The 16,389-nt window shown below is 46.9% G+C and overlaps 1 protein-coding gene across 1 annotated transcript; it reads right to left on the bottom strand.

The window, feature by feature from the left end:
• Positions 1–1,505: 1,505 nt before the first annotated feature.
• Positions 1,506–13,899, bottom strand: PRDX3 (peroxiredoxin 3). The gene is made up of 7 exons (XM_007534702.3): positions 13,816–13,899; positions 12,155–12,281; positions 9,278–9,419; positions 6,777–6,912; positions 4,319–4,422; positions 2,907–3,072; positions 1,506–2,343 (listed from the first exon to the last, which is right to left on the bottom strand). Exons 1-7 carry the CDS (start codon positions 13,849–13,851, stop codon positions 2,290–2,292), a joined length of 765 nt encoding a protein of 254 aa, XP_007534764.1. The 5' UTR covers positions 13,852–13,899; the 3' UTR covers positions 1,506–2,289.
• Between the last annotated feature and the right edge of the window lie 2,490 nt (positions 13,900–16,389).

Genomic DNA, 16,389 nt, shown 5'->3' with positions numbered 1-16,389 from the left:
GGATCCTCCTAGGCCCCCCCAAATCAAATAAAAAACAAACACCTGGACAAGTGGTGCGTGATGTCTTGCCCTCCTGGGGCGCCTTTACCTAAGCTTTGAACATGCCGGAAAACATCCATTGCCCCTACACCCAGCAGACACGGTTTGGCTACATGTAGACAGGCCTGGCTACATAACTTGCAGGCTCGCAGTGACAGATAAAAAGGGGATTTCAGGGGCCTGGGAGGTGGATAGAACCTATCCCCGCAAATCGGGGTGTTGGAGACAATGGAGCAGCCTCGCTCATTTTATCCTTTCCTTTCCTTTTTTTTTTTTTTTTTTTTAACTTTTGTCACCAGCATTATCGCTGGGGTTCTGTGGCAGCACAACGAATCCACCGATCCTGGTGGCCGTTTTTTTACTTTTTTTTCCTCTTTGTGATCGGATTGAGAGAAATTGAGGAGAGGAAGGTAAGACAACTGCCTGCAGCGGTTTCACTGCTTATGAAAGTTCTCTCACTGCAGGTGGGGACTGGGGGCTTCAAGTATTAGCGTGGTCACCTGTGTGCTCAATTGGGGGCACCACTGCCCAGCCCATTATTATTTTCAAAAAAGGCTCCTAAGTCCCAGGTTCAATTCCCCACACCATAAAGCCAGATCTGATCAGTGCTCTGGTTAAGAATAAAGCTTCTGCTCACCTCAACTGGGCAAGTGCTCCCCACCCGCCTCTCTTATGCCAGGGACACACTGGTGTCACTACAAACTCTGCCTCAAGCTTCCCATAAATCCAACCCACTTTCTCTGCTTCCCTTCTAGACCCTTCACTCTGGTTTGACCAGAGGAGCCAGAGTGACCCTCTCAAGGTAAGTAGATGGGTTTGTTTCAAAACTTGATGTTTCTTATCTCAGACCAGAATCCAGAGCTGTTGCTTGTCCAGAAGGCGGCACTACTACCATTCTTCTCCTTCAAAGACTGGCACATGGCTCTTCAATTCCTGATCATTCTGCCTCAGGGCCTTTGCACAGGCCATATCCATTGCCTACAATTTCCTTAGCCCTTTAACTCCCTCACTTTATACATCTTTCATCCCATTTTGTCCTGAAAGCCCTGAGACAGGTGTATTATTCTTGTATTAAAGGGGAGAAAACAGAGTCTTCCTCATAAGTCTTCCCGACAGTCTTGTCAGAGAGCTGGTAGTTCTCCGGGCTAGTCCCCTGCCTGAGTCACCTCACTGTGTATTTCCATTACATTTACTGTATCCGATCTAGAATGTATGCACGTGAAGGAGTGTCTTGTTCACTCTGAAAAAAATGCCTGGCATACAGCATATACTTAGGGGTCTATTAGGAAAATAAACGCTTGTGATGTCTCTCTTATAGCCCCTAAACTGAGTTCTTGGGGTTTGAAGTCGTCAGCTGAGTCATCTGCATGGCTGGAGTTAAGTGTTCCAATGTTAATTATCAGAAAAAGTTCAAGTCCCACAACATAAACATGACTAACAGTAAATAGCATTGAAAAATGTAAATATATTTTAAAATAGGTTTCTTTTATTATATACTTTACATTGAGTCCTTCAGCAAAGAAAATCATTACAATGATCACAAATTAATTCTTGGGTTCAATAAATATCCTTTGCACACCCAATCAGTCTCAAGAAATGTACGTAGACACTAAATCAGGTAACAAACCAAGTAAGTCAGCTATGTAAACACTAAGTCCAAGGGCGGGGAGCATGCATGATCAGTTAAGTCACTTTGCCACCGTGTTTTTGTCAGAGACATGATTCACATTTGTTTGTATCGCAAATATATCCATTACAAGAGGTACATCAGACTACTGACGCTAAGACCTCCCAGACTAGGATCTTGGTTACCTGCGAGGGGAAAATCAGTTTAGTACAAAGAAGAGAATTTCAAAACCCTTGATCAGAAGCTTTCAAAACACTTTCTACTCTCATGCACGCAGAGGCTGAAGTAAGGCTGAGGGTTTCTTTTTTTTTTTTTCCTGTTGAAGATTGACTCAGGAACAGGAAGACTAGATATTCTATATGCCATTAATTCCCCAATAAAGAAATAAATTAAAAAAAAAAAAGATATTCTATATGCCAGCTAGCTTAGCTGTCCAGGTTACCAGCAAGGGCTCCTGATGTTAGTAGCTAACCACACCAAACAAGCCTTAGCCTGTATTACACACACACAGACACACGCCTTCTAGGATAAGCATCTGGGAGGCAGGAGCACACTTCTATAAATAATCAGTGAGACTCTGGTTCCTTCCTCGCATGAGGAGCTGCAGGCACAGGTGTGCTGAGCTACGGATTCACTTTCTCGAAGTATTCTTTGGAAGCAGTTGGATGTGGCTTGATCTGAAAATACAGAAACGTGTCACCGGGTAGCTGGCATTGTAATAAAGACCATCCAAGTGAGGTAAACGTGAGATGCTCTCAATCTTTTTTTTTAAAGTATTTATTTATTCCCTTCTGTTGCCCTTGCTGTAGTTATTGTTGTTGTTACTGCTGTCATCGTTGTTGGATAGGACAGAGAGAAATGGAGAGAGGAGGGGAAGAGAAAGATAGACACCTGCAGACCTGCTTCACCACCTGTGAAGCGACTCCCCCTCCCCTGCAGGTGGGGAGCCTGCGGCTTGAACCGGGATCCTTACGCCAGTCCTTGCGCGCTTTGCGCCGCGTGCGCTTAACCCGCTGTGCTACAGCCCGACTCCCGCTCTTCATCTTTTTAACCTAAGGCACCTCAGCTGGTCCAAGATCAGTCTGTTTTCTTTACAACAGATGCATGTGGGCTCCTACACTGGCCTGCCAGGCCCTTGGTTCTGGCCGCCACTCCCCCCCAACACTGCCACCACTGCACAGCACGAGCTCCCCTGCAAGGGGCTCTGCTGGGACCTGCAGCTTCTGGACAGGAGACTTACTGTGGGCGAATCGGGCGTCCAGTTGGCTGGGCAGACCTCTCCGTGGGCTTCCACGAACTGGAAGGCCTTGACCAGGCGGAGGGTCTCCTCCACACTGCGGCCCACTGGCAGGTCGTTGACACTCATATGCTTGATGACTCCATTGGGGTCGATTATGAAGAGGCCTCTGCACGAGAATTCAGGCTCATCAGTACCGCTGAAGTTACCCAGATGGGAATGGGAGTAAGCTTAGCTCCCGTCTCTAACTCCCCTTCATAAAGCACACACCAGGCTCTGGCATGTGCTTTCAGTGGGGGTTTCCTTTCTCACTGAGAACAGATGCTTCACAGAGGCAGGACTGGGTCAGGTCACCTTGGAAAACAGGTGGAACAGATACATTTATAAATGTGACCCGCCATAATGTCACACAGTATCTGCAAGTCACTGGGCTTCAGAGAGCAGAGACTTACTAGTGATTCTCTGAGCTGCTGTACTCATTCGTGGCAAGAAACCCAAACAGGAAGGGCCAGAGACGCACTTTATTATTTAGTTATCCTTATTTATCTATTAGATAGAGACAGCCAGAAACTGAGAGACAGAGACACCTGCAGCCCTGCTTCACCACTTGCAAAGCTTTCCCCCTGCAGGTGGGGACTGGGGGCTTGAACCTGGGTTCTTGCGCACTGTAATATGTGTGCTCAATCAAGTGCGCCGAGACGCACTTTATCTATATTCAGTAAATACTTAAGAAACCAGTGGGGGGTGGGGTAGGGGAAATCCCATGGGAAAATCTTTGCACAAAGAATGTACTGAAAAAAAAAAAAAAGAATGTACTGGCCACAGGTCGGGGTAGAGTTAAACAGCAGAGTGCCTACTTTGTATGTGTGAGGCCCCAGTCAGGGAGGTGGCACATCGGACTCTCAGGCATTAAGTCCTGAGTTCAATCCCCAGAGTAATGCTCTGGTTGTCTTTCTCTCATTAATAAAATCTTTAAGGAAAAAAAAAAAAAAATCGTCCTGGGAGCAGTGAAATCATCCATGTTCAAGGTCCCAGCTCAAAAAAACAAACAGGAAAGCCTTCAAAAAGAAGAAAAAAAAGAAAAGAAAAGCCTTGTCTATTGGATTCCAGAGACTGAGAGCAAGACCGTAACGATCCTAGGACACTGAGGCGGCCTTTCCCCGTGGGTGTAATGCCCTCCCTACCCTGAGTGTGTCACCTGCAGTGGCTTTCAGAAGGTGGCTGGGGGCTGCTTCAGTCACAGGATGGCGCAGGGTGGCAAAGGTGGAAAGACTGCCCACTTAAAGGTAGTGCTTTAACTGAGGGACTGAAAGCACCAGTTTTTGGTTTTCAAAACTCTCAACTCAGACCTTTAAGTCACAGGATGGTACCTGACAGGAGAGACCTAGTCCAGTTCTGAAGGAAGAGGCGCTCACCTCAGGGCGAGACCGGACCCCTCAAGTAGCACACCGTAGTCCCGGGAGATCTGTTTTGTCAAATCTGACAGGAGCGGGATGTTCATGTGGCCCAGACCACCATTCTGTAAAAAACAATCAAACACAACAGCTGTCACACGGTGCGCACTGCCCCCAGCACCTGAGGCCAGGGAACGGGTTGACTGAAACAGTAAACCCGCGTGAAGTGGGCCCAGCTAGTTAACTCACTGACTGTTCCCAATGAACCTCCCAATTATCACCATTTGACAGACAAGGAAACTGAGGCACAAAGGCGAAGTAGCTTGCTCCATGATGCAGCTAGCAAGAGGAAGAGCTGGATTTAAACCTAGCGAACCTCACAGACCATCCTTTTTCTAAATCTTTTTTTTTTTTCCAAACCAGAGCATTGCTCAGCTCTGGCTTATGGTAGTGCTAGGGATTGAACCTGGGACCTCAGAGCTTCAGGCACTAATGTCTTTTTTGCATAACCATTATGCTGTCTCCCAAGTCCTCTTTTTCTAATACATATTTTTATTTTATTGATTAGATAGAGAAAGGAATCAAAAGGGAAAGGAGATAGAGAGGGAGAAAGAGAAAGGCCCGAAGACTTCACCACTCACGAAGCTTTTCCCCTGCAAATGGGAAGCAGAAGCTTGAACCTAGGTCGTTAAGAACTGTAATATGGGGAGTAGGGCCATAGCATAGTGGGTTAAGCGCACATAGCGCAGAGTGCAGGGGCCGACTTAGGGATCCTGGTTCAGCCCCCAGCTCCCCAGGTGGTGAAGCAGGTCTGCAGGTGTCTTTATCTCTTCCTCTCTGTCTTCCCCTCCTCTCTCCATTTCTCTCTGTCCTATCCAACAACAGCAGCTATGACAACAATAACAACTACAAAAAGCACAACAAGGGCAACAAAATGGGAAAAATAGCCTCCAGGAGCAGTGGATTCATAGTGCAGGCACCGAGATCCAACAATAACCCTGGAGGCAAAAAAAAAAAAAAAAAAAAAAAAAAAGAACTGTAATGTGTATTCAACCAGGTGCACCATGACTGACCCCTTTTTCTAGTTCTTCAATTATTTTTTTAATACAAGGCTAATCTCTACATTTTTTAAAGTGTTATTTATTTGGTAGAGACACAGAAATCACAAGGGAAATGAGAGACAGAGATCCTTCCATACTGCTTCACCACCCACAAAACTTTCCCACTGTATGTAGGGCCTGGGGGGCTTGAACCCAGGTCATTTTTAACATTTTTAAAAGCTAAGTAGTATTCCATTGTGTATATAGACCACAACTTTCTCAGCCACTCATCTGTTGTTGGACACCTAGGTTGCTTCCAGGTTTTGGCTATTACAAATTGTGCTGCTATGAAGGCATACATAAATCCTTTTGGATGGGTGTGTTTAGTTCCTTAGGATATATCCCCAGGAGAGAAATTATAGGATCATTAGGTACGTACAGTTCTAGCTGAAGGCTAATTTCATTTCTTTCTTTCTTTCTTTTTTTTTTTTTGCCTCCAGGGTTATTGCTGGAGCTCAGTGCATGCACTATGAATCCACTGGTCCTGGAGGCCATTTTTTTCCCTTTTTGTTGCCCTTGTTACTATTGTTACTGCTATCATTATTATTGGATAGGACAGAGAGAAATTGAGAGAGATGGGGAAGACAAAGACAACTGCAGATCTGCTTCACTGTCTGTGAAGGGACCCCCCTGCAGGTAGGGAGCCAAGGGCTCAAACTGGGGTCCTTACGCTGGTCTTTGCACTTTGTGCCATGTTCGCTTAACCCGCTGTGTTACCGCCCGGCCGGCCCTGAAGGCTAATTTCTAAAGCACATAGAAGAGTAACAAACTACTCTGAATAATTTCAGATTGGTACCATACTTAGAATTACGGGTTGGAGGGCTAGATGGTGGCGCAGCAGGCTCAGTGCACACACTATAGTGCACAAGGACCAGGGTTCAAGTCCTTGGCCCCTACCTGCATTGGCGAAACTTCACAAGTGGTTAAACAGTATTGTAGACCTCTACCTCTCTCTTTACCACCCCCATTCCTCTCAATTTCTGTCTCTATCCAAAACAAATTTAAAAATCTATAAAAATTTAGGGCTGGTGTGTATCCAGAATAATCTTGCTTAGCAGCCAAGCTGGAAAGGTTGAATCTCGCAAGCGAGTTTTCTGGTGGGTGTGTCGATGAAGCAGAGCAGAGATACGCCGGACCACCCGGCCATCACGCCCGGCTTGTGGGTCAATGGGGCTGTCAGGGTGCAGGTGAGGAATCAGGTCTGCTCCCCATCACTGCCTGAGCCCTGAGGAGTGGCGACACACTGCCACGCTGGGTCCAGGGAAGGGCCAGTGTTTAACAGGACCTAGCCAAGGAGGGCCCCACGAATCCCTGGACGACTAGTCATACTGCTGCCTGGGCCAGGATGGCCGGTTTCTAGGCGGGGGCTGGCGGTATACCTTCCTCGGTGTGTTTATCCAGGCAAGGTGGCAGAAGTGGGAATCTACAGACGCAGCGATGACCTCACAGTTCACATCGTGGAACTCATTGGCTTTGTCGCTGAAAGCGATGATCTCTGTAGGACATACGAAGGTGCTGGGAGAAAAGGCAGACATTGTCATCACAAAACTGAAAAACAAGGATTTGAAATCTGAATTGTGGGTATTCTAGCCAGGAGTTCAATTTGCTCAAAGGTAAAAAAAAAAAAAAAAGGCAAAAACAGGGAGTCGGGCAGTGGCGCAAATCGCCAGGACCTGCGTAAGGATCCCAGTTCGAGCCCCCGGCTCCACACCTGCAGGGGAGTCGCTTCACAAGCGGTGAAGCAGGTCTGCAGGTGTCTATCTTTCTCTCCTCCTCTCTGTCTTCCCCTCCTCTCTCCATTTCTCTCTGTCCTATCCAACAATAATGACATCAATAACCACAACAATGTTAAACAACAAGGGCAACGAAAAGGAAAGTAAATAAATAAATAAATAAATTTTTTTTAAAAGGCAAAAACATTCCACTGTACTCCTTGTAATTAAGAGTGAGACAAAGCCCCCCTCCCAAAAAAAAACAAAAAAAACCTAAAGGCAGAGAAAGTATTATATATATTCTTTTTGCCTCCATGGTTATTGTTGGAGCTTGGTGCCAGCACTACGAATCCATTGACCCTGGCGACCATTTTTACATTTTATTAGATAGGATAGAGAGAAACTGAGGGGAAGGGAAGATAGAAAGGGAGAAAGATAAGACACCTGCAGACCTACTTCACCACTCATGTAGCATCCCCCCTGCAGGTAGGGAGCAGGGGCTCATACTCAAGATCCTCGTGCTGGTCCTTGCACTATGTGCGCTTAACCGAGCGCGCCACCAACCGGCCCCCGGGAATAAATTTTTTTTTTATTGCCACCAGGGTTATCACTATTGCTCAGTGCTGGTGTTATGAATCCACCACTCCCAGTGGCCATCTCCCCCCCACTTCTTTTTTCTATTTTACTGGGCAGGACAGAGAGAAATTGATAGGGGAGGGAGAAATAAAGAGGGAGAGGGAGAGAGAGAGATACCCACAGACCTGCTTTATCACTTGTAGAGGAGTACTTGGGGGCTCAAATCCAGATTCTTGCACGTGGTAATGTTTGCTCAACCAGGTGCACTGCTACCCGGCCCCCCAATAAACCTATTCTAAGAATGTGTTTAAGGGGCTGGGGTGGTGGCATACCTGGCTGAGCACGTTTTACAGTGCACAAGGACCCAGGTTCAAAGCCCCAGTCCCCACCTGCAGGGGGAAAGCTTCGCAAGTGGTGATGGCAGTGCTGCAGGTGTCTCTCTTTCTCTCTCCTATCTCTCCCTACCCCCTTGATTTCTGGCTATATCTATCCAAAAAATAAAGATAGTAAAACTTTTTTTAAAAAAAGTAAAATAATTTGTTTATTTGAAAATAAAGTAGAAAAATAATAAAGTAGCTTGAGTGAGTAAGGTGGCTCAGTGCCTGCCTTAAATGGATAAGGTCCAGAGTTCCATCCCTAATGTGACATGAGGGCAATGGTAAGAAAATGTTAAGTCGGGAGTCGGGCTGTAGCACAGCGGGTTAAGCACAGGTGGCGCAAAGCACAAGGACCGGCATAAGGATCCCGGTTCGAACCCCGGCTCCCCACCTGCAGGGGAGTCGCTTCACAGGCGGTGAAGCAGGTCTGCAGGTGTCTATCTTTCTCTCCTCCTGTCTTCCCCTCCTCTCTCCATTTCTCTCTGTCCTATCCAACAATGACAACAACAATAATAACTACAACAATAAAACAACAAGGGCAACAAAAGGGAATAAATAAAATAAATATTAAAAAAAAAAGAAAGAAAAATTAAAAAAAAAAAAGTTAAGTCTCAGAAAAGGACCTGTGTCCCAGCCCGAACCCCAGCTGTAGGCGGAAGCTTCCCAAATGGTGATGCAGCTCTGCCAGCGTCTCTATCTTGCCCTCCCCTTCAGTTTCAGACTCTATCTAAAAATAAGTAAGTAAGGGGAGTCGGGCAGTAGCGCAGCAGGTTAAGCGCACGTGGCACAAAGCGCAGGGACCGGCCTAAGGTCCCAGTTCGAGCCCCCGGCTCCCCACCTGCAGGGGAGTCGCTTCACAGGCGGTGAAGCAGGTCTGCAGGTGCCTATCTTTCTCTCCGCCTCTTACAAGTGTAAGGCCCTTCCTTGGTTTGATCCCTGGCACCATACAAGAATAGGGACCATGGTCTGGGAGGTGGCGCAGTGGATAGAGCACTGGACTCTCAAGCATGAGGCCCAGAGTTCAATCCCCGGCAGCACGTGTCCCAGAGTGATGGCTGGCTCTCGCTCTCATTCTCTCTCCTTCTATCTTCATGAATAAATAAAATCTTGAGAGAGAGAGAGAGAGAGAGAGACTAGGGGCCCCAGGCAGTCCCCGCACAAAGTGGGAATCTTTGCTTGCTCTCAGAATATGCAAGGAGAGAAAAGGCCACTTACAAATCCAAAGGGTAGAAGAATAGCACCAAGTACTTCCCCTTGAAGTCATCAAGGCTCAATTCCTTGAACTCTCCATTGACGACAGCTGTGCCCTTGAAGTGGGGCGCGTGCTCTGTGACAGCGGGTGTTTGGAGTGAGGAACCTGCAAAACAGGGACAATCAAGTGGTTTCATACAAGTTTCAGTGATTAATTGGCAGTATGAGTTCATTAAAAAGGGGCCGGGCAGTAGCACAGCAGGTTAAGCGCACATGGAGCAAAGTGCATGGACTGGCACAAGGATCCTGGTTTGAGCCCCCGGCTCCCCACCTGCAGAGGGGTCGCTTTACAAGTGTTGAAGTAGGTCTGCAGAGGTGTCTGTCTTTCTCTCCCCATCTTACCATCTCTCTCCTATCCAACAATAACGACAGCAATAACAACAACAATAACAATGATAAGCAATAAGGGCAACAAAAAGGGAAAAAGTAGCCTCCAGAAGCAGCGGTTCATAGGGCAGGCCCTGAGACCCAGTGATAACCACGGAGGCACCAAAAAAAAAAAAAAAAGATTCAGTTCAGGCGGTGGCAAACCAGATTAATGAACATAGTGCGAAGCACAAGGACCCGGGCAAGGACCCCAATTCCAGCCCCAGGATCCCCACCTGTGGGGAGGTCGCTTCACAAGCGGTGAAGCTGATCTGCAAGTGTCTATCTTTCACTCTCCCTCTCTTATCCTCCTCCCCCTCTCAATTTCTCTCTGTCCTATCCAACAAAATGTAAAAATGGCCCCTAGAAGCAGTGGATTCATAGTGCTGGCACCAAGCCCCAGCAATAACTCTGGAGGTTAAAAAAAAGAAAGAAAATTCTGTGGAAACTAAAAAGCTGACAGAAGACAGAATTAAGGAAGGCAGATAAGTGGAGTCTAACCAGAGCTATGATATTGCTAAGTCCCCGTGGGATAGGGCAGCCTATGGCACAGTCTGGGGGGGGAGGGCGGACAGAGGATGTGAGCAGAAGAGGAGACAAAGGCAGAATGGCTGGAGGCCTTGCTGTGAAGGCCGCTCACTATCAGGCTTAAGGGCATGCTCTTAAAGCAACAGATAACAAAGCCACTGGAGGCCTTGGTGTGGGAGGGGCAAGATGAGCGGCTGTTCCCAGGGAGATTAGCAGGGGCCAAAAAGAGACTGATGCCAGGTGATTCCAGTTATCTATGAGCTGGGGGGTGGGGGGAGGTGGGGGGGAGGTGGAGGGGAGGGGATAGCAGGAAAGGACCCCAAGTGCAGCCTCAAGGCTGGATTCAAAACTTGCTGCTAGGGCCAAAGAGAGAGCTCACCAGGTAAAGAGGTGGCACTGTGAACCCACTGCTCCCGGCAGCCAGTCCTTTCTCTTTCTTTTTCTATTTAATAGGATAGAGAAGGAGAAAGACACCTACAGACCTGCTTCACCACTCATGAAGCACGTCCCCCTACAGGTGGGGAGCAGGGACTCAAACCTGGGTCCTTGCACATGATAATGTGTGTGCTCAACCAGGTGTGCCAATGCCCAGCCCTGGGGTGGTGGCATGTTTCTAAAACCTTCCAAGTGCGAGGAAGATAGGTTCTGAAATGAGTGCAGCCTAGAATGTTCCTAGCTGTGACCATGGAATGCGAGCTCAGACCTGCAGGGGTGCAGAGGTTACACAGGCTCCTGTGCTGACTATCAATAGACATGGGCCCCAAATGAGATCTACAGTTAACAGTATTTATAGACTTTTCCCAGATTTGGGAGCTACTCTCTTCCCCGATCCAGCTTTCTAATCCTATTTCCAATTCTGACACCATCTCCCCAGATAATACTTTTAGTCCACCTGCATGTTAGCTGTTGGGCTCAGGCAAAAATGAGTTAAGTCATAGGCCCTTTGGAATAGACCTAAAATAGACTTCCTAGCTTTTTCCAAAATGAAGACCCCACAACTCACCTGCACTATTCTTCCCTTTAGGTGTCTGATTATTAAACAATTTGTTCTGCTTTATATCTTAATGCTTTTCAGCCACCAAGTTGCAGATGCTACTGTGACGCTAATCTGACCTCTCTGGGCTGACGACCTCAACAGTGAGTCCAGGAACCCCACCTCCTCAAAGCCCTGCCCCACTAGGGAACGACAGAAACAGACTGGGGCTATAGATCGACCTGTCAATGCCGATGTCCAACAGAGAAGCAATTAGAGAAGCCAGAGCTTCCATCTTCTGCACCTCATAAAGATCTTTGGTCTATACTCCCAGAGGGATAAATAGGAAAGCTTGGAGGGGATGGGATACAGAACTCTGGTGGCAGAAAGTGTATGGAGTGGTCTGGGAGGTAGCGCAGTGGATAAAGCAGCAAACTCTAAAGCATGAGGTCCTGAGTTCAATCCCCAGCAGCACATCTACCAGAGTGATGTCTAGCTCTTTCTCTCTCCTATGTTTCTCACTGATAAATAAAATTTTTAAAAAAGAGAGAGAGAAGGGAGTTGGTTTAAGTGCACGTGGTGCCAAGCGCAAGGACCGGTGGAAGGATCCCAGTTGGAGCCCCGGACTCCCCACCTGCAGGGGGGCTGCTTCACAGGTGGTGAAGCAGGTCTGCAGGTGTCTATCTTTCTCTCCCCCTCTGTCTTCCCCTCCTCTCTCCATTTCTCTCTTTCCTATCTAACGACGACATCAATAACAACAACAATAAAAAACAAGTGCAACAAAAGGGAAAATATTGGGGAAAAAAAAAAGTTGAGTTCCTTTTAAAAAAAAAGAGAAAAAAAAACTGTATGGACATGTAGCCCTCTAGTCCTACAATCTTGTCGATCATGATTAAATCAATAATAATAATTTAAAAAAAAAAACCTTCCAGTTGAGCCTAATGTGAGATAAATCAAGGTCTAGCAACACTTACTGGTGCTAAAGGCGAGTCTGGCTTGTGTGGAAGCTGCCCACAATCCATTTGTCAATCGGGATGCAGCAGGTCTTAGGGCTGCTGAGGCGGAAGTGCCCCAAGGAATGGCCCTTAAATGCCGGGTTAGCTGAAAAGAGAAACACTTGCCGTTAGGAAGGATTCCTGCATCAGTGGGGGAGGGCATCACACTTGTGAGTGACCCCAGCTGGCCCTGCTTTAGTTTCCCTCAAGGCTTTAGAGGTTGAGTGGAGTTTGGGAGCTGGTAATCAGAGGGTACAAAGTTGCAGTTATGTAGAATGAGAAAACCAGAAAGCTAAGGGAAGGGCAGAAAGACAACACTTGATATACTCTAACACTGTTCCTGGTATCAAACACCAACAAGAGCATTCACCTATCAAAGAGGAGCAATAGGAACTTTGGGAAGATGTTAACTATCCTGATTTAGTACACTATGTGTACTAAACCAACAAGTCGCACATCTTATACAAACAATTTTTAGAAAAAAAAATTACGTACTGATATGGGGGTGGGGTTTGGAGAGACACAAAGAGCACTGCTCTGCTATGTTTGATGGTGGTGCTGGGGATTGAGCCTGGGTCCTCTGAGTCTCAGGCATCAAAGTTTTTGCAGAACCGTTCTGCTATCTCCCCAATAATTTTTATCTAGTGTGTGTGTGTGTGTGTGTGTGTGTTGCCTTCAGGGTTATTGCTGGGGCTGGTGCCTGCACTCCCTGAATCCACTGCTCCTGGCAGCCATCTTTTCTATTGTTGTTGCTGCTGTTCTTGTTATTGAACAGGACAGAGAAAAAATGAGGGGGAGAGGAAGACAGACAGGGGGAGAGAAAGATAGACACCTGCAGACCTGCTTCACCGCTGGTGAAGCGCCCCTCTTGCAGGTGGGGAGCCGGGGGCTGGAACCGGGATCCTTACGCCGGTCCTTACACTTTGTGCCATGTGCAGTTAACCCGCTGCACTCCTCCCCGGCCCCCGTATTTTTAATTAACAAATGAACTAATATAAAAATGCCTACTTTTTCAGTATTCATCCAAATCATCAATTAAAAGAATACGAGGAGGGAATGATGGGATTATCAAGACCCCATGCATTCCGGAGATTAAAAACAAAGGGGGGGGGGAGGCACGACGGGACTAGGTCCTGTGTATCGATCCCGTGACCGGCGCGCTCTACGGCGCAGGTTCTAAGTCAGCCAAGGCGCTCCGACAAGACGAGGTCTTTCCAGGCCCACAAACAAGTCAAAGCAAACTTCCGGCTCGGGGCGAGTTTGGAAAGGGATCCAGGGGAAAGTTCGCTCCACTCTGCAGTCCGGCCCCGAGAAAGAGGGTGGGTGCCATGAGGGGTAAGCGCAGACACAGCCGCAGGGACAGAGCTGGTTCACCGTCCCACACGTCGACCACAGGGCGGGCACCAGGCCCCGGGCGCAGAGGGAGAGCGCCCCACTCCCCGGCCTGAGCGCCCTAGGGAGAAGGCGCCAGGCGGACGGGAGCAGGGCGGCTCCGCGCAGGCGCAGGAAGGCTGGCCCCAGAGCTGGAGACCCCGGGACGGTGTCCTGCTCTCACTCTCACACAAGATCACTCGACCGCAAGGGAGCGGCGGCCTGTCTAGGAAGCACGTCCTGGGTCAGCGCAGGAGGAGTCCACTCACCACAGTAGCAAGAAACCTTCCCGCGGAGGCCGCCATCTTCAGTGCGCGCGAGAGACACCGCGGGTCAGCCGGAGACGTCGAGGGGCGGGGAGACGTCGAGGGGCGTGGTCAGTGGGAAAGAGAAGCCGATGGCTGGCGGGTGCAGGCGCTACGTCATGGAGCACTGGAGCCAATGGCTGGCGGGTGCAGGCGCTACGTCATGGAGCACTGGAACCAATGGCTGGCGGAGGCCGGAGCTCGGGGAGGGGCGGGGCCAGTGTGGCCAGCGGCTTTACCCGGGTCCTCCACGTGTAAAAAGCCCCGCTACTTGTATCTTCTAAGTGGGAAATTCCCTTTGTTATTTTTAATAGTAAAGTACTTGGAAAACTGACATTTTATCTGTTTCTGTCCCCATCTTCAAAGAAGATTGGTTCAAAAGAACTAAGGCGGGAGTCGGGCGTTAGTGTAGCGGGTTAAGCAAGGATCCTGGTTCAAGTCCCCGGCTCCCCACCTGCAGGGGAGTCGCTTCACAAGCGGTGAAGCAAGTGTCTGTCTTACTCTCCTCCTCTCTGTCTTCCCCTCCTCTCTCCATTTCTCTCTGTCCTATCCAACAACAACGACATTAATAACCACAACAATGTTAAACAACAAGGGCAACAAAAAGGAAAATAAATAAATAAATAAAAACTTAATTTAAAAAAAAAAGAATCTTTTTCCTATTTCCACCTCAAGCAGTGACTTCTGGGCTCCTGCAACTATTAGAACCCTTCATGCAGTGATCTGGGAGGTGGCTCAGTGGATAAAGCACTGGACTCTCAAGCATGAGGTCCTGAGTTCAGTCCCTGGCAGCACATGTACCAGAGTGGTGTCTGATTCTTTCTCTTTCTCCTCCTATCTTTCTCATTAATAAATAAATAAAATCTTAAAAAAAAAAAAAAGAACTATTCATGCAATTCTAGTCGTAATAAGCTAAGTGGATCAGCAACATCAGATTTTGTCCTGAAAATTTTTGGAGTAGTGTAGTCACTCTCCCTAAAAGAGGACATAAACATTCTCTAGATGAGTAACGTCTGTTGCTCAGTAGTGAACATGATTCGCGTAGGAAGCTCATCAAATACAGACCTTTAAAAATCACACAGTCACATTCAAGTATATGTGATTAATTGCAGGCTTCAAGTGGAGGTTTTCCAAATGTTAGCCATCCTTTACCAATTTAGTTTTCTGAATCTTATTATCACTGGCATTACCACTTACTATTTTCTTTAAGGTGGCTTGCTTTTTACAAACTAAAATGCATTTATTTGAAAGAAAATCTTAAGTAGCTTAGATGGGAAAACTTCATGACTTGTTATAAACAGAAAGTATATTAAGATAATATGACTGGGTGGTAGAGTACCTGGTTAAGCACATGTTACAGTGTGAAAGACCCAGGTTTGAGCCCCCAGTTTCCACCTGCAGGGGGAAAGCTTCACAAATGGTGAAGCAGTGCTGCAGGTGTCTCTCTTTGTCTCTCTCCCTTTCTATCACCCCCTTCGCTCTCAATTTCTGACTGTCTCTATCCAATAAATAAAGATAATACAAAAAAAATTTAAGAAGATAATATGCAGTTGCTAGCTCAAATTTCTGTGATATTCCTGAAAGGAAGGATATGCTGGCAGGAGAAATAGCTCACTTGACAGAGCGCTACTTTGCCATGTACATGACCAGATTTAATCCTGATTCCCACCACATTGAATCTCTAGCTAACTAGCTAGCTATTTAAAACAATAAGGAGAAGGAGAAATGGAAGACAAAAAGCTGGGTAGCAGCATTCTAGAATCACAAATAACTTCTCTTTGGCTGAGGAAAGAGCATAATGGTTCTGCAAAAGACTTTCATACCTGAGGTTCTGAGGTTCCAGATTCAGTCCCCAGCACCACCATAAACCAGAGCTGAGCAGGGCTCTGGCACTGTTGTCTCTCTACCTCATTAATTAATCCTTTCTTAAATAAAAAAAAATTAAAAAAAAAAAACGACTAAAAACTAAAAATAAAATAGTCAATAAATCTTAAAAAAAAAAAAAAAAAAAAAAAAGAAGTGGTCCGGGAGGTGGCGCAGTGGCTAAGGAACTAGACTCTCAAGCATCAGGTCCTGAGTTCAATCCCCTGCAGCACATGTACCAGAGTGATGCCTGGTTCTTTCTCTCTCTCTCTCCTATCTTTCTCGTTAATAAATAAAATCTTTTAAAAAAATTTAAAAATAAAATTTGTATTTTATACTTTCCTTTGATGAGATCATGAACAATAATAAAAAACCCCATCCTTTCTCACATTCAACTTACTATTTTGTCCTCCATTCTCTCGTTTTCTCTTTCCTTTTTTCTTGCTTCCCCCCTTTTGTTGCCCTTGTTGTTTTATTGTTGTTGTACTTCTTATTGTTGTCGTTATTGATGTCATTCTTGTTGGATAGGACAGAGAGAAATGGAGAGGAGGGGAAGACAGAGAGGGGGAGAGCAATAGACAGACCTGCTTCACCGCTTGTGAAGCTGCCCCTGCAGGTGAGTAGTCGGGGGCTTGATGCTGGGTATGATACAGCAAATCCTAACAAAGGAATATT

Source organism: Erinaceus europaeus, chromosome 14 (assembly GCF_950295315.1).
Source record: "Erinaceus europaeus chromosome 14, mEriEur2.1, whole genome shotgun sequence".
NCBI lineage: Eukaryota > Metazoa > Chordata > Mammalia > Eulipotyphla > Erinaceidae > Erinaceus > Erinaceus europaeus.
Note: the sequence above shows the minus strand (reverse complement) of the source record. Positions and strands in the feature narration are given on the sequence as shown.